At 37.4% G+C, this 22,074-nt stretch overlaps 1 protein-coding gene across 2 annotated transcripts in view; it reads left to right on the top strand.

Annotated features, from left to right (window-relative positions):
- Positions 1-245: 245 nt before the first annotated feature.
- MMRN1 (multimerin 1) overlaps positions 246-22,074 on the top strand; it is a 47,408-nt gene continuing 25,579 nt past the window's right edge. For both annotated transcript variants that reach the window (XM_084870020.1, XM_084870021.1), the window contains exons 1-3: positions 246-879; positions 10,466-10,585; positions 14,356-14,462. In XM_084870020.1, coding sequence (XP_084726146.1) covers positions 332-879; positions 10,466-10,585; positions 14,356-14,462 — 775 coding nt within the window. In that variant the 5' untranslated portion in view covers positions 246-331. The remainder of the gene's footprint in view (positions 880-10,465; positions 10,586-14,355; positions 14,463-22,074) is intronic.

The raw sequence follows: 22,074 nt of genomic DNA, 5'->3' as shown, positions 1-22,074 counted from the left end.
GCCCACGGGAAGCAGAGTTACTTCACACTTTCTCTCACGGGTTTTCCTGGTAACCGTCGCCTGTGTTTTCCCATTCGCCCTCAGCCTCGTCAGAAACCCTTCTCGCTTCCATAGATCCATCCTAGCAGAGGTCACAGATCACCCCGAACCTACAGAAACAGGAAATCAGACTTCCTGAGCCCGCTTCCAAACACAGAAACCTGCTTCCTTTTGCACATCTCCCCCTGGCCAAGCCCCGTGGTAGCGGAGCCAGTGTGGGAGCAGCCGTGGAAAAGGCCAGCAGGACGCACTGCCCGGTTTCTCATGAGCTTCCTTGCTTCCAGCTCCTGAGATGCAGGGAGCCAGGCTGTTGGTCCTGCTCTCCAGCGTATGGAGTGGAGGCTTTGGGCTGAACGACACCGCGCAGACTTGGACCATGACATCCGAGGATGCAAACTCCCAGGGGGTGGCCTCTGCTTCGGCTCCTCTAAGTAAACTACAAAGTCACCGAACGCTGCCCACTGCTGAGATCATGCCAGCGGAGGTGGCCACTGAGACGAGGACCTCAGAAGAAGGGCTCCTGCCATCAGCCTCGCCTCCCTCGGAGACCCTCACATCCACAGGGGAGACGGAAGAGAGGGTGCTGAAGTTGCAAACTCTTGCCCCTCTGAGCGAATCTAGCCTCGAGTTCAATCCTGGAGCCGAGTCAGTGGTTCTCTCCAACTCCACGCTGACATTTCTGCAGAGCTTTGTCAGCAAGCCCAACCAAGGGACTTCTCTGGACTCCGTCGGCGGCCTGGGAAACCGGTCCCCACGGGAAACATATCCCAGCAGAGGGGACGCCGGGGAAAGCCAGAGGACCACCTATCAAAAGTCAAGCTTTGAGACAACGAGAGGGAAGTAAGAAACATTCTTTTCTTCTCTTTCCCCCCCCCTCACTCCCTCACCCCCTCACCCTAACTATAAGGTCTATAAGATTGCAAGCTAACCGTTCAACTATCTCACTCCCAGAAAATAATTTTATATGTAAGGTGAAAGTGAGCCATATTTCAGTTAGGACATGCAATTACGTGTTACCTTATCGAATGGAGAAAGGATGAACAAACAAAATGCAACAATTCTCTTTTTTAAAAAATATATTTTTTATTGATTTTTTTACAGAGAGGAAGGGAGAGAGATAGAGAGCTAGAAATGTCGATGAGAGAGAAACATCGACCAGCTGCCTCTTGCACACCCCCCACCAGGGATGTGCCCTCAACCAACGTACATGCCCTTGACCGGAATCGAGCCTGGGACCTTTCAGTCCGCAGACCGACATTCTACCACTGAGCCAAACCGGTTTCAGCGACAATTCTCTTTTTTTAATTTATTTTTTTTATTAAGTTATTATCTGTGTACATATTTTAACCTTACCTCCCCCCTCCATAATACTCTCCCTCCCCAGAGTTTTGTGTCCATTGGTTGTACTTATATGCATGTATACAAGTCCTTCGGTTTATCTCTTATCTCCCCCAGATCTCCCTACCCTCTCCCCCTGTAATTTGACAGTCTGCTTGTTGCTTTACTGTCTCTATATCTATCTTTTGGTTCATCAATTCAACAATTCTCTTTTAATTGAAGTTGCCAAAGTCACCTGCAGAGGTATTTTTACCTGGGGTAGTTACCGACAAAGAATGTAACACTACAGTGACATTTCATTCATTTCATTCAGTTCATTCAGCTCAAGGGTATGTTGGTTGTGCTCAGAATTACACCCACCACTTGAAAGGAGGGGGGGGAATCAATATAGTTGGGATGTGAACAGATTTAAAAATTGAAACAGCCTGGTGCTGTGGAAGGCATACAGTTATCAAGATCAAGTTAGGTAGTCCTGGGTTGGAATCCTGGCTCCCGTACTATCTAGATTCAAAACTTTGAGCAAGTCAGTTGATCTCCCTGAATCTCAGTTTTTTCATATGTGAAATACAGATGTCGTGGAAGAAGTACAAATAAAACCTGGTTGATTTGGGCTAATTTGAGGTAATTTGGGATTTAAAAAAATAACATTTTTTCCTATTGCTTTTGGAATTTTATAGTGATTCTAAATAAAAGGAATACTTATGTCTATAGGATTTTTTTTTCTGGCTTATTTTGTCATTGTTCACACTCTCTCTCATCTTAGTACTGTAGTTAGTCATTCCTGGATACATCAGAGCTGTGTGGTTTCCTGTCTAGTAGAGTGGATGTTTGTCAGTGACCAAGCACTTTGAAATAGGCAGGATAATAAGAAGAAATTAGGATTACTACATTTATGCATTAAGTGTTTGCTGGGGACTTGATCTGCCCACAGGATGGTGCTTGTGCTGAATGTAAAAGAATGAACAAAAATCCCGGTGTCCTGCTCTCATGGATTCTACAGAGGGTATGAGGAGGAAAAACTGTATCACAAATGCTGATGTTGCATTAAAACGGTGATAAGCATTCTGAATGAAGCTTATGAGAATATATGGGAGGGTGCATGACCTACGAGGGAGGTGAGCAAGCCTTCCCTGAGAGGATAATAGGTGAAGTGAGGTACTGGTACACATCAACTGCTTCCTTAACTTCTCCCACAACTACAGCTCCTATATGCACATACTTGAATTTAAGTCTTCACTATCTCTCAGTGATGGCTAGTTTCTTAATTAGAAACGTTGGATATATATATTTAATATATTTTTATTTACTTCAGAGAGGAAGAGAGAGGGAGAGAGAGATAGGCTGCTTCCTGAACACCCCACCCACTCTGGGGATTAAGTCCACAACCCAGCCATGTGCCCTGACTGGGAATTGAACCATGACTTTTTGATTTATAGGTCAATGCTTAACCACTGAGCCATGCCAGCTGGACTCTTGGATATATTCTTGACATTTTCTTTCCCTCTAGCCTTTAAAAAAGAAAAGAATAATCTTCTTAGTACCTCCTCCAATATATTCTCGATTTCTCAGCTTTTCTCCACCTTCACTACACCATCCTATTCCTAGTCTCTATTATTTAACGTGCCCATATTTTCACTCTTGTGTTCTTTAATCCATGCTCCACACAAGTAAGAGATTTTTAAAAAAAATTTTATTGAATAGATTTGACATATGACATTGTTTAAATTTAAGGTGTTTAAACTTTTTAATCATTTTACTAATGTATTTCATTAGACATATGACTTCATCTATTGTGGCCTATTACAAGATATACTAACAAGAAAGGAAAGTATGATGGCATTAGTTCTTAGAATTTTTAGATTTACTTATCTCTTAGACTTAAGAATATATTTTTACTATATATATCAATTTTTTGCATATTTAAAATGAAAATATCAGTGAAACTGTCAAACCAAAACTGACTGAAAGATACTATTCATTTTAAAATATGTTTTTGATTGCAGAGATGTGTGTCTTAAAGTTTGTGAATTTTATACTTTGCTCACATGGGCAAAATTACTCAGTAGTTTTCTATTACACTTAGAATAAAATGCTGAATTCTCACCGGGGACCACAGGTCTTACTTGACATGAGCCTGCCTATCTTTATAATCTCACAAGAGGCTTGGAATTCGTACATGGTGGGGGAGGGACCACGGGAGGTTGGCCGCAGGCCCCCTGGGAAAGGGGCTGCATCCACTGCTGCCCACTTCCAGTTCCCCATCCCAGCCCAGGCCTGAAGGCCCGGGCAGGGACAGGAGAGGAGGCAATGGTTGCTAGGCTGGGCGCAGAAGAAACGAATGCCAGACACTGATGCCACTGTTGGTGCTCTACCACCACGCAGTTCCCTGCCTCCTCCCTCCTCCTTTCCTCACCACTGTACTACCACCACCACGGCGTGTAGCCCCCGGGAAAGGGAGAGGATTGGAGTGAGACAAACCCTTGTGTCGAGGGATGACTTTCAATAGATCTCAGTGAGGGAGCTGCTCTGCTATGTACAAAACTCCCACCCAGAAGCAGGTTTAGCACCAGGGGCCAATGGGGGCTGGCTGGCTGTGGGAGGTTGGCTGTAGGAGTCCATTGACCATCAGGGGGCAGCTTATGCATGGAGTGTCAGTGCACATCATAGCGACTGGTCAACCGGTCATTCCAGTCTTCCGGCTTTTATATACTGTATATAGATCTTCCATTAGGATCCATGGCCACTCCATTTCACTTCCCCAGCCATGCTGGCCTTCTTTCTGGTTGCTGATCATGTCAAATTAACATGCATCTCAAGGAAACTTTCTGTTCACGCTTGCTAGAATGCTCTTCTTTCAGTATTTAGAATAAAAGACTTCTTTTCCTCACGAAACTGCAACTTTAATGTCCCACATCAGAGACCTTGTTGACTACTCAGTGTAAAGCTGCCATCTTTATTTTATCACCCTTATTTTTTTCATAGCACTATTTGAAATGATTGGGTCTATGTATGTAAATAGTTGTGTATTTTATGTCTTTTAACAGTAGAACATACATCCCATAAAAATAGGAACCTTGCCTTTCTTATTTACTATTCTAGTCACTGCTTACAACAGTGCCAGGTACATAGAAAGAACTCAACAGAATTCTATAGATGGTGGATGGACTTGGAGTTTAGAACAGAGGTCAACTAGAGATATAAAGTAGGGAAACATAGAAATGTGCACACTCAATTGTGAAGGCTTTATTGTGTGTATTTTTTTCTTTTTCTTTCTTTCTTTCTTTCTTTCTTTCTTTTTTTTTTTTTTAATAAATGGATCAAGAGAAAGGAGGCAAAAACCAGGGCTAGCCCAAAGAGTTTTCCACTTTTTTATTGGTTGTTTTATTTTATATACAGAATGGTTATAAATATGGTAAAAAGTTAATGAAAGGGCCAGAAGGAAAATAAAAGTTGAATATGAAACAACATAAATATTTTATTTGCTGAGTTTAATAACTTGGGTTATTTTAGAATTTCATCTATTTATTCTTTTTAATACAAACTACATATTTTACTGTATGTAGAAGTAAGTGACTTAAGTTAAATGCATTATGACTTCTAGTATAATATGTAAAATTGTAAGTTCTACAAGTTTTTTACTATTTAAGCAAAATGCTTGTCTGGGATCATTACATTTATCTTATTCTGCCTGTACATGTAGATATGAAAAATCCACCAATAAAATTCATCTGTTGTCTTAGCCCATTCAGGCTGCTGTAACAAAATAACACACTGAGAGGCTTACAAACAAAAGACATTCATTTCTCATGGTTCTGGAAGCTGGAAGTCTTAGGTCAGGTTGCCAGCATCATTGGGTGAGAACCTTTTCCAGGTTCCAAACTTTTCATTGTATCCTCTATAGTGGAAGAGTGAGGGGTATCTCTAAGGCCTCTTTTATAAGGGGATCAATCCTGTCATGAGGGAGTGGCCTCATGACCTAATCATCTCCCAAACCTCCACTTCTAAGTCTATCATATTGGGCACATATGAATTTCAACATATGAATTTGGGGGAGGAGGAATACAATATTCAATTTATAGCATGTATAGTCATATATATATATATATATATATATATATATTTTTTTTTTTTTACAGAGAGGAAGGCAGAGGGATAGAGAGTTAGAAACGTTGATGAGAGAGAAACATTAATCAGCTGCCACCTGCACACCCCCTACTGGGGGTGTGCCCACAACCAATGTACATACCCTTGACTGTAATCAAACCCGGGCCCCTTCAGTCTGCAGGCCGATGCTCTATCCACTGAGCCAAACTGGTCAGGGCTTGTCAAGCTTCTTAGCATCCCAAGAGAATTATTCTCACATACTGTAAAAAGAGAATCATACCATTATATTAAATATTACTATTTTTTATTTCCTTAGATAATAAATGCTACACTGTATTAACAACAGTGAAAATTAATACTTAATAGAGCATAAGCTGAACCTTAATTTTTCTCATTATTTCCTTTTATTTTATTCCCTTGACATTTTTGTTCAGTAAATTGCTATTCAATATATAAGTAAACGTGATAGAATTTAACAAGTATTTAGTGCAGGTAATTAAATGAGAATTTTTATTTTATTTCCACACTTGTTTTTTTTTTAATATGGAAATACTGTTTTAAAATGTGTTATTTAAGGGAAAATGGAAAAAGAGGCAATGTTCAGGAACAACAGGGTTATGCCTAGGATTAAGCATCACAGCCTCTTAGCCAGCCTTTCCCCAGGCTTCCTGATCTGCATACTGGGAAAGCCTGCCACCTCCTGGAACAGAAGCAGCTTGCAGTGAATATGTTGAATTCACAGTTTGAGGGAAAGAAACAGAAAAAGAAAATTAGCTAAAATAAAATAAATTTTGTGAAAAAGGTTGTACTGAATAATTTTAAAATGTTTACTTATACATGTAACATATTTTGGGGTTTCTAAAATGTATCAATAAAAAATATAGTAGATTGTGTATTTATAATGCTTCTCTTCGTTCATTATCTACAAGACGTCACATTGGATAAGTCAGATTAGACTCCTTTTTCTGCCTCCTATTTTCTATTTCTGCAAAGTAGGCTCATGTTTGTAAATAACCAAAGATGTCTGCTTTTCCTTAGGAAAAAAAAAAGACCTTTTATCTATTAACTTGGAAAAATCAAAGAATCAATACAACCTTTTTTCCAGCACATGTTGCTGCACAAAAGCAATGGTGCTATTACCCATAAAGAGAATCCCCGATGCAGTCTGCTGCTTGGAGGTTCATGACCCCATGGGAAGCTAACCACTTCAAAGTACCTGCTCTCCATGCACATAATCCGATTGGAAAAGGACAAAGGGTTTCTAGATTTAAGCAAAATGCTTGTCTTGGATCATTACATTTATCTTATTCTGTCTGTCACCACTTTACTATGCTTAATTTTCTACCCTGTTTCCCCAAAAATAAGACAGTGTCTTATATTAATTTTTGCTCCCAAAGATGAGCTAGGTCTTATTTTCAGGAGATGTCTTATTTTTCCATGAAGAAGAATACGGTACACATTTATTGTTAAATGAAAATAAAGGAAATTTATTATCTGTATACGGTACGGTAGTACGGTAGTTGTCAGCACAAACCAGGCAAACTTTTAATCCTACAGTATCAAGAATTTACTCATTTATTCAATGACAATCATGTCATCATTTTCTGGAACATCATCATAACAATCCAATTCCTGAATTTCCTGTGACTCCATTTCTTTCAGAATCAGTGGGCCAAATCTCTCATGTTTAGCAATAGCATTCTGAGACAGAGCCTAGGGGGGCCTTATTTTCAGGGGGGTGGGGGATGCCTTATATTTCACTCAGAAATAAACCTGTAAGTAGGTCTTATTTTCGGAGGATGTCTTATTTTCAGGGAAACACGGTATTTTTAAACATATTTTTTGATGATTTGATTTTAAAATTGTATTTCTATTTTTAACATCATAGCATAAACCTAATTACAAGTCACACCAGGGGTTCTATGGATAATTCTTCCATGTTACACTGGACCAGAGATTGCTGGGCCATGAGCAATCTGCTGCTATGCTTTTTGACTACTCAGCTGGTTTACTAGTAGTCATGAGATTGTCTTATTGCTTTGAATTTTAATAGCTGGTGACCCTGTTATTTATTCCCATAAAAAACCTATCTATTTATTTATCTATCTATCCATCATCTATCTATCATTTTCAAAACCCGGAATATGTACAATTAGTGGTACTTATTTTTTTTCTGCCTTACATTTCAGCCTCAGTAGTAGTCATTCAGCTAATGTTCATGTGACATACAACTGTGCATCTGTTGAAGTTCATCGTTTGCTGTAATTAGGATAATCAGTGGATTTGCATGAGGAATCTTAAGTTTTTAAAATATGCCTTTATGTGTTCCTCTTAATTTTAAATCTTTCTCCTTTTTATATTTCACTTTTGCCAGTTCTTTGTTTCACATTATTAAAAAAATATATATATATATTTTATTGATTTTTTACCGAGAGGAAGGGAGAGAGATAGAGAGCTAGAAACATCGATCAGCCACCTCTTGCACACACCCCACAGGGGATGTGCTCACTACCATGGTACATGCCCTTGACTGGAATCGAACCTGGGACACTTCAGTCTGCAGGCCGATGCTCTATCCACTGAGCCAAACCGGTTTTGGTTCACATTATTTTTTAAAGTACTGCTATACTTTAACAAAATGTGCCAGTGTCTTTTTATGTCTCCATGGAACTGATTTTTTAAATTTTTCATTCAAAACAACCTTGCACAATAAGATATATGGTGCTTAATTTATCTGTCTTAGAAAGATAAATGACTGAGTCAACTTTATTTGTAGAAGACCATTTGGTACTAAGAAGCCTAAATATTGCAAAGCAGATGATTACTAACTTTAGTTACTTTACTCTGGGAAAATTGGGTTCCCACTTTAACATTCGGGTTGATTTCTGCATTCTTTTCATTATTTTTATTTTTAAGCAGAATAGATTTTTTAATACTGATTTAGAGACATACATCTCATACTGATTTGCACTTATAGTGGTTTGATTTCACAGTCATATAACATTTCTTTCAGTACTATGTTTTGTAAATCAGCTCTGTTCTCCAGGGGGCGAGGAAACAAACCAAAGTCTTAGATGAGAGGAAAAAATAAATATAACTTAAATGTAACAAGACACATATTTACAATGGAAAAATAATCAAAATAGAAAAGGAGAAGAAAAAACAAATATATCTAATGATTCATTCAACCCATAATTATTGAGGACTTTCTCTAGTTTACTATAGGATATTTTAATGATAAAATAACTGGTGTTGCAACAGTTATAAATAACTGGCTGCTCCCTCTTTTCCTACTCTTTCCAAGCACAGCTTGGTATTCAGCCCAAGATGCAAGAGTACCCCAAGGTACTTTAAAATGACCTTTAAAATGACCTGTCCCCTAGTTTCATTTAACTTTTCCCACATATTCAACCACCTCAGCAGCCCCACACTCAGAGCTCTGTTTTCTTCACTCTGTACTATCTTTCTTTTTAGTGTTTACCCAAAGTTGCAATTTGGAAAGTGTTCCCAGGCAGAAAATTAGATTGAATATGGAATTCAAATCATGCATGTGTGCCCCTTTCTCTCAAGAATCCTATCACTGTGTTTGTCTTTGTCCAACACCTGAAAAATATTGTTATACTAGAGGCGCTGCCTGTACCCTCTCACAATATGGGACCCCTCTGGGGATGTGAGACTGCCGGTTTCGGCCTGATCCCCGCAGGCCAGCCTGAGAGACCCCACCACGACCCTCTAGTATGCATATAAGATATTTGGTTAATCTTTTCCCACTCTCCCTCCTACCTCTTTCCTCTGAGATTCATCAGTCTGTTCCTTGTTTCCATGCCTGTGCATTGAGCATCTGCCCTCTGGTGGTCATTGTGTGTCATAGTTACCAGACCAACGGTTGGCTGGTCACTTAAGCTTTTTAGATAGATAGATAGATAGATAGATAGATAGATAGATAGATAGATGATAGATAGATAGATAGATAGATAGATAGATAGATATAGAGATAGAGACATAGCTATATAGATATACCTTGTCTAGATTTATAGTTTTTACCAACAGACGGTAAATCTGGTGCTTTTGTTGTGGCCACAGCCAGAAATTTCTGGAATTTATGATTTTAGTTTATTCCATAAGAAATTACATAATAAGCTTATTTACTTGTATTGAACTAAGGTTTGATTAAAAATGCATTGATTCTATAGAGTAAATTGATGAGAATTGATATCTTTACATTGGCTCTTCCCTTCAATGAACATAAGGTACTGGATTTTTTTAAGGCTTTTCAATAAAGTTTACAATATTTGTATATTAAATATCATATTTTTTTGTTGGATGTAACAAGGTAATATTATTTTTCCTACTGGAAACAGTATTTTTTAAAATTTTGTTTATTGGTACATTGACCTGTAACTGATCTTAAAGATGTGGCTAAACTTTTCATTAATTATAAAAATGTTTATGTTGATCTTACCACATTGCTGAACTCTCTTATTAATTTTAATCATTTGCATCTAGACTATTTCATTTTTTTCTTTATTCATAGTCATATCATCTGCAAAAAGAGCTATTTTTTCTCTCTTTTTGATCCTTACACCATTTATTTCTTTACTTCTGTCTCAGTACACATTAAGATATAGAGGTAATGAACGTAGGTCTGGATCTCCAATCTTGGTCCTAATATTGGTACTTGCCAGAAGAGCAATCTTGGATTTTGACTTAGCTTACAGCCAAACAACACAGGTTTTGGATTTACTTCTGATTTACTCTTAATTTAATTTGATATTATAGTGTTCCTTTACTTTCCATGAGTACAGCAATGCAGTCACAAATAGGTTTTCTATCCTCTCCAGATGTTTTAAAGCTAGACATCAATATTTTAAGGTATCTGTTCTTCTGTACTAGCACAGAAATAGATATAGTTCTATGAAAATAATTTTGATGAAAGGAATTCTTTGACAATGATTTTTTCTAACAAAAGTGATCTCTTCCTTAGGAATTGGTGTGCTTATGTGCACACCAGATTATCTCCCACAGTGATACTGGACAACCAAGTCACTCACATTCCAAGTGGGAAAGCGCCGTGTGGCTGGAGGAGTGGATTCTGTCCCCAGAGGTATGTATTTTACTATTTTCTTGAAAATAGTAATTGCTTGCATCAAAATTGTGTATAGCCTGGAATGTATGGATAAAGTTATATATATGATGATTATATATATGATTAATCATCATATATATAACTTTATATATGATGATTAATCATATATATAATCATCATATATATAACTTTATCCATACATTCCAGGCTATACACATATCCATATATATAAGTAAAATGCAGATACTGCTAATACTTGCCTATATGGGTATGTTTTTGTTTTTACTAGTATAGTATGTGAGATAATGCAGGGATATACTTATACCAGTATCTATATACCCTGTTTCCCCGAAAATAAGACAGTGTCTTATATTAATTTTTTTTTCTCCCAAAGTTGCGCTAGGTCTTATTTTCAGAGGATGTCTTATCTTTCTATGCTAGGTCTTATTTTCGGGGAAACACGGTAGTATATAAAGAGCCAGGGTTGTAACATCCACAATGACCAGAAGCTTAACCAAATGCCAGGCTGAGCACGCAGCAGGCAAGCGGGCTGAACTGCTGACCTCTGGGAGAGAGAGAGAAGTGGGGCTGTTGGCGAAGCCCTAAAAGAGAAGCAGGGTAATTAGATCTAGACCAGCAGCCAAACCTATCCATTTCACCTAGAGGTCAGCAGTTCAGCCTGCTTGCTAGCAGCCTGGGGTGGCTGCTAATCAGCAATGCCTCTATGATCAGGCCCAGAGATGCTGACTGGCATAGAAACTGACCAATCAGAACCAAATCTGGGTGAATTGCAAGGAGCCAATGGCTGCCTAGTTGGCGGGGCTTTTGATGCTGACTGGCATAGAAACCAACCAATTAGAGCCAAATTTGGGTGAAGTGTGAAGGCAAAACCTAAGGTGGTGGCTGAGGAGGGGTTTTAAGGGCAACAGCTGTTTGGTGTACGGTGTAAGAAAGTGATTCAATTTTTTAATGACTGGTTTGGCAGTATAGCGTATATGGCTGGCTATCATTCCAGATATATAGGGATTATGTGTTTTTGTCTGCAAACAGCATCTTCCTCCTGCTGAAAAAGGCTTCCTCCCCATTTAAGCAATCCTATTCTATATAATCTAACTATACTAATGAAAGGATAATACGTTAATTAGACTGGGTCAACCAGCCATCTTTCAGATGTCCGACTTCCTACCAAACAAAGCCATGGTGGTGGGGGCTGAGGCAGAGGCAGTTAGGACAATTAGTCTAGCAGGGGAGTGCAGTTGGGGGCGAGATCAGACCTGCAGGGGAGGACAGTTAGGGGCAAGATTAGGCCAGCAGGGAAAGGCAGTTAGGGGAGGTCAGGCAGGCAGACAGAGGCAATTAGGGCCTATCAGGCAGGAAGGCATAGGTGTTAGGGGCAATCAAGCAGGCAGGCAGGTAATCGAGGGTTTAAGAGCCAGTCATCCTGGATTGCGAGCAGGATGCCTGATTGCCCGTTTACGCCCGATCCCTGTGGTAGGATCGGGCCTAAATCGGCAGTCAGACATCCTCCAAAAGGTCCCAGGTTGGAGAGGGTACAGGCAGGCTGAGGACCCCCCTTCCGTGCATGAATTTTGTGCACCAGGAGGTCTCTAGTTTTCAATGTATGTTAACTCTCGTGCTTATTTCTATTTTTACTACTATTACCTTTATTCTGTAACCTTATCAACAATCCTAGCCTTTATTTCCTTATGAAATTCACACACAGCTTTAAGGGTTTATTGGTAATTTTCCTTTCATTATAGGTTAGAGAGAAGTCCACAATGTGGCAAGCCACCAATTGCAATTACGTATAGTAAAGCAGCTCTGTGGGACCTTTCTTTTTGGGTCTATTTCAATGACACATGTTATTTAGTTTTCATTTTTTTTTAAAAACACATGTAATTGTTCTAATATGTGGGGCTGAGAAACTGATAAATGTTCTGAATTCATGCAGTCACAGTAGCTTAGCTGGGGATATTTCAGAAGAACATGCAATAAAAACTAACATTGTTATTCAGGTCATGATGGCTAATGTTATGCAAATTGTTATACGGATAACTCAGGCGATGAATCTGACACATTGGCAATCTGGAACAGTGTGCAGTAAGAATACATAAAATCAAGGTGTTTCTTAGTCCCTGAGGAATAGCTACAGTTCATGGTCCAGAGAGCTAAGCACATCTTAGGGATTTGGGAGAGCTGAGCTGCAGTTCTGCTTTCAGCATCTACTCCCTTTGTGACATGTTCCTTGTCGACATGAGATACAAAGAATGCCTGGTTAATTCTTTAGTAATGAAAATATTACCACAGAAACATATATCATTCTGTCCTTCTGAGTTCACGGTGAGCTTTTTAAATCTCTTTAAATGAACCAGAAATATGTATCTTTATTTTCATCTCTTACCTTTCTCTACCTTTGAATGGATCTCTCCATTTATTCACTCTTTCTGTACCAATGCAATGTCTGTCACTTTCTTGTTCATTCCATCTGAGCAGCATTCAGCAGAAATCCAGTTTGCCAAAGCAGGGAACATTAATTCTGGCAATAATGCAGCTAACTGCCTGAGTTCATCCTTATAAACTCAAAGGCATCCTTTTCCCCACCTGCCTTACTTCCTGTTTAGCTTTAGCTTCTGGACTGGAGATGATATTTCACTGGACAAAGTTATTTACTGAGTATGGTTTACTGAAATAAGCAGAAATAAATGATTAGCCTGCGTTTGGAGATAAAAGGAGTCTCAGAAGTCATCTGAAAATTGAGGAATAACCTTACACATTTTGAATTACCATTGTTGCAGCAGAAACTAAAATCCAAGTCTCCCAAAGCAAAGTCCAGGCTGTTATTTCCTCCGCATAATAAATAAAAGGTTTATTTATGAAAGTGGCTGCAGTGTTTCCAACTAGTTGTATATGACAAACACTAGATCATACGAGGGAGGATAATCCACACAGTATGGATGCATACCCTAGTTTGATTACCTTTAGATATGGGACTTTGAGCAAATTATTTCATCTCTCTGTCCCTCAGCTTCTTCGTTAGCAAATTGGGATAATAATACTTTCCTTATAGAACTTATATGAGAATTAAATAAAACAATATAGGTTCATTTCATAGACCCATTTGATAAATATTAACTAACTATTGAAGTCATAGGGATAAAAGTAATATGGCCAAATTTTATTTATGACTTGCATTTACATACATTGAGCCCACAATTGTGTATTAGTTGCTAGTTATATTGATTCTTGAAGTGTTATAGTTTCAATAATTCCCTTTTATGATTCCTTCTCAGAAATATTTTATCATGTTAGATCTTTTCCTCTCTCTCCAACCCTACACAGAGAGAAATACTATATGAACAAAATAATATATAGTGTGATTTTAAAGTGTGAGAAATGAGAAAGTTCAGGCTGAAAATCATAGTGGTTATCATAATTTCGATTAGATTACTAATATCCAATTTGTTGTAAGTTGTTTGTTATTGATCAGGAGTAAAAAAGATCCTTTAAACTATAACAATATAAGGAATAATGAGAATTGAAATAAAACTAAATTGCCCCTATTAACTATTTAAAAATTGAAATTAAAATCACTTTTAACATTGGTTTAGTGAAACACATTATAAAAAGAAAAGCTATGGCATCTTTAGAAATGTAATGATAGGCATAAATTTAAAATATCAAATATATTATATTTCAGAAATCATCCCAAAAGCTTTACATTCATTATTCCAACTGATAATTTAACATGAGGCAAATAACTCATTTCCTGCAATTGCTCTCCTTTCTAGATCTCAGAGGATATCAAATCCTGTCTACAGGATGCAACATAAAATTGTTACCTCATTGGAATGGAAGTGCTGTCCTGGATTCAGTGGAGCAAAATGTCAGCCAAAAGGTATTGACTATTGGTAGTTTTGTAGTAACAATTACAAGCATAAACTTCTGAAGAACAAGCAACTGATTCTAGTGAAGAAAAGAGTTGCATTTTCCCTTTTGAATCAGTTCATTAACATGTCACCAAATGATTAGAACTTACCTTTTCAGTGCCCCTTAACTTGGTAGCTATTATAGTATCCTAAAATCTCATAATCTGATTTTTAAATTCTCCCTTCGTTTTAATGTTGGTTTTACATAATGGTTGAATGGAGATCTCATTAAATATCTTGCTTTTTTTTTCCTTAGCGATATGCTGGAGAAACTTGCCTTATTAAAATATCAGCAATCCCAATTTTAAAAAATATTATCATTAGACAAGACTCTATGTAGAATAAAAAGGAAAACACTACCCTCTATTATTTCCACTTCATTTATTTTAAATAATATTGTCTTTATAAATGAAAATCAGTTTTAAAGAATATACACAATTATGGCATGAATTATTCTGCTTTTTAAAAAAAATCCTAATGGAGCCCTTTTTTTTCAACTGAGATTATAAGGGTTTTCTGGTAGCAAGGCTGATCAAATACATGGCAGCCTGCTGGGGCCTAACATCCATGCGACGATTATTTTGCTTATGGCTTTAAACAGGTTTCCTTTGAAAAAAAAAGATATGGTTTCAGCATACATATTTTAAATGAATGAACATTACAAGAAAGGCCATCAGCAGTGGCGGAGAATTCAATCAGCCATGTAGGAGACTGTGATTAAAAATTAATGTAAGTATGGAAAAACCATTATGATTCATATTTAAAAAAGAAAATTGTTATACAGAAGCTATAGGAAGCCTGCAGTTTAGTTAGAGATATTACTTACATATGGTTCTTCTAACCCAATTCAAGGAAAATCTAAAGAGAAATTTCATTGTAATGCTATTTTTCTGGGTCTAGGCTAACTTTCAGAGATGTTAAAAAAAAATTTAATACATTTTCATAGTATAACATGTATAGGTATTTAATTTATAAATACATATTTATACAGGTTTCCTTTGGAAAAAAAGATATGGTATCAGCATACATATTTTAAAGGTAAAATAAAAAAATCAGGAGTGAGTATGCAAATTAACCCAACAAAGATGGCAGGTTAATTTGCATACGTAGGCACTGAAAGGCCAGGGGTGAGGTGGAACACTTACATCATCGCCATGGTGATGACTTAGATGTTCTGAACAACCCCAGCCACTCCAGGCCTCTGGGCAGTGTGGAAAGGCAGAAAGGCAGCTCTGAAAGTTTATTTAAAAGGCAGTTTGAAAGTTTATTTAAAGGTAAAATAAACTTTCAAACAAAATATCTCCACCAAAAATAGTTGAAAACAAGATTAATTTAGGATATTCTTTAAAAACCCAAGCATGAAGCATGATACAGCTTTCAAAAGACTTTGGACTTCATGAGTGCATAGATGTGCTCACAGTGGTAAAACATATTTGTTTGTAGTCTATACTAGAGGCCCGATGCACAAAGATTCATGCAAGAACGGGCCTTCCTTCCCCTGGCTGCTGGCACTGCCTTCACTTCCGCTCAGAGCTGCCTTTCTGCCTTTCCACACTGCCCAGAGGCCTGGAGTGGCTGGGGTTGTTCAGAACACCTAAGTCATCACCATGGTGATGATGTAAGTGTTCCACCTCACCCCTGGCCTTTCAGTGCCTATGTATGCAAATTAACCTGCCATCTTTGTTGGGTTAATTTGCATACTCACTCCTGATTGGCTGGTGGGTGTTTCAAAGGTATGGTCAATTAGCACATTACTCTTTTATTAGGTAGATTTGGCAGATGGCTGAAAGTTCTGGGCAGTATTTAGAATTATATTTCTAAAGTCTTTGATTATTTTTGTATTGCTCTTATATAAAGAAGGATTTGTTAGGAATATTAATTCCATTATTATTTCTTAAAGATTCGAGTTTTTGTTCACAGTATACGTTCCTGGAAATTTACAATGTCATTACACATCCCATTGTACAGAGGGGCTGGATGTAGATATATGGCAGGTAGCAAAGTCTGCTCCTCTAAGCTGATAAGGACTGCTGTTGCTTCAGGCTTTGTTTTTTTATGCCTACTATAGCTGACCTTTAAACAATGCAGGAGTTAGGGGTGCTAACACCTTGCACAGGAAAAATTCCTTTGAGTTCCATGGGAGATTGGTCATAGGACTCACACAGAGATATCCAAATCTGCAGATGCTCAACTCCCTTTTATAAATAAAGTATTGCAATGTATACTGTGGGCCCTCCGCCTCTGTGGATTCCAAACCAGCCATGACTGGGCTCTGCTCTTTGGGAAATGGCTCAGCCCTCCGTAGCGAGGCTGAAAACCCCCCACAAAAAGCTGTTTTCCATCTGGGTTGGTTGAATCTGCAGATGCAAAACCCTGGGATTTGGAGGGCCGGCTGTATATTTATTGAAAAAAAATCCACTTATGAGTGGGTCTACACAGTTCAAGTCCATGTTTTTGCAAGGTTTAACTCATATAAAATAAAAAGACACCCAAAAGGAAAAAAAAACCACACACACACATAGAATTTCGTCATTATAAATGTACACATTGAAATAAGATTAGTTGATAATTTTGAATATCTACTATACACTGTTATTCCCCTTCTCTCAGAGTATTATATGAAATACTTAAATTCAAATAGTTTCATTTTTAATGTTTAATGACACCTTGTGGAAGCAGCCCATAGATTTCTTTAATACTAGATTTATAAATTATTACCTTGAATCCCCATTAACCAAAATATCCCAGAACCATTTTGACTGTAACCTTCTGTCACAATACTATAATTAGAATTACTTACAATTCAGGTATCTGCTGCTCATAGCTGCTGTGGAGAGGTCTTCTTTCTATTGAAATCTAGAATAGGAATAATTTTCTGATGGCTGATATGCCCCTTGTGTGAGATTGTCATACAATTAATTCTAATATCACGGCAATTCTAAAAGAACCTACGGTTGCTCCCTACAATATTCTGACCATCCTACTCTTCAGTTTTGTTGCAGTACAAGCTATTGAATTTTTTATTAGTGCAATTGATGCACTGGTAGTATCAAGAACTACTGTGTCCCTTTGTCCCTTCAACCATTCTTTATCATCTCATCTATCCTGGGGTGTGTTTTTGCCCCCCTTCTGATTCCTACCCAATTACATGTCAGGTCCCCCTCCCCTTTTATCACACTTATATATGTGCCAACAGTCTTATATTCTTACACGGGAGAAACAATTGTCAGGTTTCCTTTGACAACACTCTCCGTGCTGTCTCATATGACAAGCTGCCCCCATATGGCAAGAATAACCAGTGTGACTGATTCATTCTTTAAACCTCTGCAGAGCCCTGAAGTGTTGGGAACAAGCTGGTTGTATAACTACCATGATAATTACTTCAGTGCTAGTCCTTCACGTCAGGAGATTATTTTAGAAATAATATTCAGAGAAAATGTGTGAAATGCTGCATACATTTCACAAATCCCTGCTTCCCCAAGTTTCCTCCTCACAAGCAAAATAAATTTTATAAAACAGAAATAAAAACTTTCTTTAAGTGTATATCCTAGGAGGAAGATCTTTTAAATGATATAAAAGAGATTAATGGGTCAGGAATAAATTAGAGCTGCTAGCAACTATACTCTTTTACGTCTCCTCCTCGACTTGGTACCCCTCTGTCTTTTTCTTTTCCCCTCTATCCCTACAGAGCCATCTGTTAGGAAGGAATGTCGGGATTCAGAATAAGGGAGCAACTCTTACTGTGTCTTACCCTGCAACATGCTGTTTATAATATTACTGAACTCCACACATACTCTTTTTGAAGTAACTCAGATGTCAAAATTCTGGTAACAAGTTCTAGATTAGCTTATTAAAAATATTAATCATGCTTCCAAGAGAAAACCAATTTAAAAAAAAAAAGTCTACGTGAATAGAACTTTGTTTAAAAAAGGAACAACAAATCCAATGGCAATGTAATAGTTTTAATATATATTTTACATTGGTTATAACTTTTTGAGGGTCAAATAGTTTGTCAAAAAGGGACCTAATTTTATAATATGATACCTGAGATGTGCTTTTGAGATGTCATTAACAACATACTTTTTTAAAAGTTTTATAAAATTTGCAATAATATACTTTTCCAGTAGATGTCTCTAAAATGTTCTGAAGTGGAATAAGGACATTGTGGCTTTCTTTAATGACACAAAGAACATAAACTTAAGTTCAAATAATGTTAGATTGAGAGGAGAAAAGAAAAACTTCATTGCAAATCGGTTAAAAATTACCCAGTCAGCTTTAGTCAGATCCTCTACACAGGATAAAGGTAACAAGGGGGAAAAGGTTTTTTTTTTAAATAAAATTACTAGAGGCCCAGTGCATGAAATTAGTGCATGGGTAAGGCCCTAGGCCTGGCTGGGATCAGGGCTGATCAGGTTCCCCACCTCCCACATCCCTGCCTCCTCCTTCCCTCACTCCCTCAGTGCTCAATTGCCACCACCACTGGTTGCCTGCCATGTTCTATGCTCCCCCCCCAGTGGTCAGCGCATGTAATAGCAAGCGATCAAACTCTGGGTCTCCCAGTTAAACTCCTGAGGAGACACTTTGCATACTAGCCTTTTAATAAAATTATGCTTATACTAGAGGCCCTGTGCACAAATTTGTGCATGGCTGGCAATGGAGGCTGATTGTGGCCATCTCTCCCAGTCCTGATGGGTTGATCAGGGCTGATCAGGGACAGCTGGTTGGGAGAGGGACCCTGAGAGATTGGCCAGCCATGGGAGGTTGGCTGTGGGAGGTTGGCCAGCTGTAGGGCTGTGGGAGCACACTGACTACCAGGGACAGCACTGCACTGAGTGTCTTCCCCCTGGTGGTCAGTCCACGTCATAGCTATTGGCTGGTCTTCCAGTCATCTGGTTGTCTCGCCATAACAATCATTTAGGCATATATATATATATATATATATATATATATATATATATATATAGAGAGAGAGAGAGAGAGAGAGAGAGAGAGAGATAAAATCTATCATAGATATTTTTTAAAAATGTCATGCAGTTATTGGAATTAACTGATTCCTACCATATGTTATAAATATATGAAAATGTTTTATTTCACAAATGCTGTGAAGTAATTCAATAAATTATGTAAGAGCTATTGTAATTAACATTTTTAAATGGGGCTTCTCTAATAAGATTATTTTAAAATATTACTTCAATTAATTTGAAATGAGTTATAATATTTAAAACAGAAAAAAACCTCATATTGCTTATATTTTTGCATATCTAATTCTTCCAAGTAGTGAACTAATACTTTCCTCTTTGAGAAAAAAGATTGCTTCCTACAAACATATTGCTCAATAAAATTTTGATGCACTTTGTCAAAAAAGTCTTTGTTCCTCCAAATTGCCTTATTCAATTTAACTACTAAATTTTATTAAACCTTTATATATGTACTGAACTCCACCATACAAGCATTCATTTCGTATTGCAGGATCAGCTGGACACTGGTCTTGTCAAGCCACACAGGAAGGTTCCTAAGGAAGAGAGAACAAGCTTTCTCATTACTAAGTTGGCATAATGACTTCCTCCATATGTCTCAAAGGCCGGGGAAAAACATCCACAAATAACACTTGTGTAATTTTAAAAAGAAAGAAAATAAAATTGATCTAATAAGGAAGCTGTTGCTCTTGACACTTGCTGACCTTGCTTGCTTCTCTAAGTCATTAATCCACCAAGGTCAGAGTTTACAGTGCAAGGAAAAAAAGAGTAATTGTATTGGGAGAAGAAGGGGGAAAAGGAAACCGTTTAAAAATATATTGAATTTTTAAAAAAAAAAATCTGAAGTGCATAAATAAATCCTTTTTTGTCTCAGTTTCTATCTCTTAGAAAGGATCAAGAAAAAAAGATAGAAATCGATGCCCTATAGGACAAAGCGAAGGTCTGTGCTTAAGTACAAGATAAGATAGATTGCCTGGGGAACCTAGAATTTGTGGCAGTTCTTGTGGTTGGGAATACATATGGGAAGACAGAAAGATTGCTAAATGAAAAAAATAAAGTGCATCGATTAAATGGGAACTTTATCACAGGAGAGTAACTGACTCCACGGCCAGAGATTCTATCAGTACATCTCCACCAGCTAAATCCCAGGCAATAAGTTGGGATGAATGCAAGTATTGAACTCCAGTCAATAAACAGAGCTAGAAAAAGATAACGAAAAGGATTGAATTTGTTAAACAGGCATTTAAAGTTTTTAACAGTGTTGTCAGGGACCCCATCTGCTGAATCCCAGAAAAAAGAGGTTCATATTACAATTGTATCCAAAGATCTTTGTGTGGTGCTTACTAAGTGCTGTGTTTGTTTTTTGTTTGTTTGTTTTACCTTTTACCTTAGGAGTACAATTTTCTCACTATTTCCTCCTATCACAATAAATTTAGAAATCACTATAGCTAAGAGTAAATGGAAAGTTTAATGCATACAGACTATCACACTAGTTTTTTTTGTCATGCAATATTTAAAGTATTTTTCGAATTACATTTTCTTTTAAATCTATCTTTTTAAAATTTCACAGTTATGAAGAAAAATTTTCTTATTTCATGTATATTATATTTTCACATAATGAGGAGTGAATCACCAAAGATCAGTGTTCAAGAAAAACTAAAGACTTCCACTTGATACTTCTATGTATTATTTTTATCCCTTCCAATTTCTTTCTAAAGAAAGTGACTTGTCATTGATTTATTTTTTCTAATATTTTTAGCCTTTATTTCTAATCTGCTGATTCACTCCAGTATGTCACATTCTATTCTCTTGTTTGCAATGCAGTAGCATTTTTCCAGATCACATGAAGTAAAATTATTTGAAATTCTTTTGACCCTAAGGTCAATAGAAAATTAGACTTTAATTCTTTATTTACCTCCTTTCTATTCTTGACCTTATACCCAGGTTTGATTTCATGTCTTGTGTATTCAGGATCTTGTCTGGACTGTGTGGCATAGAGAGAATTATGAGGATAAAGTGCCCCCACTCAAATATGACCCTAGAATTGTGGTTGGCAAACTGAGGGTCACGAAACACATGTAGCTCTTTGGCCTCTTGAGTGTGGCTCTTCCACAAAATACCACAGCCTGGGCAAGTCTATTTTGAAGAAGTAGCATTAGAAGAAATTTAAGTTTAAAAAATTTGACTCTCAAAAGAAATTTTCACTCCTTGTACTGTTGATATTTGGCTCTGTTGACTAATGAGTTTGCCGACCACTGCCCTATAAGACTTAAAATGCTCACATGGTCTTGTGTAAGTGTGTGTGTGTGTGTGTGTGTGTGTGTGATTCCCTGCTTTGCCAGTCCTTCTCTAATGCAGAAGGAAACTACATGATATGCAGTGTTGTAATCTCCACAATCAGAGGACAACATGCAATACATTGTAAAGAGTGAGTAAAGAGACCCGATTTCATTAGAAAATAATGCAATATAAAACAATGCCTTACTATTTGTAATAAAGCTTGAGCAAAGTATTTTGAGGCTGTAGAAATAAACCCTATGTAAAATTCTTGTGATTTTGTTGAGGCCACTCCCCTTCAGTAAGGGTCACTAACACCTAAGCCAAT

This window comes from Pipistrellus hanaki, assembly GCF_964339955.1.
Source record: "Pipistrellus hanaki genome assembly, chromosome: 1".
In the NCBI taxonomy this organism is placed as follows: Eukaryota; Metazoa; Chordata; class Mammalia; order Chiroptera; family Vespertilionidae; genus Pipistrellus; species Pipistrellus hanaki.
Note: the sequence above shows the minus strand (reverse complement) of the source record. Positions and strands in the feature narration are given on the sequence as shown.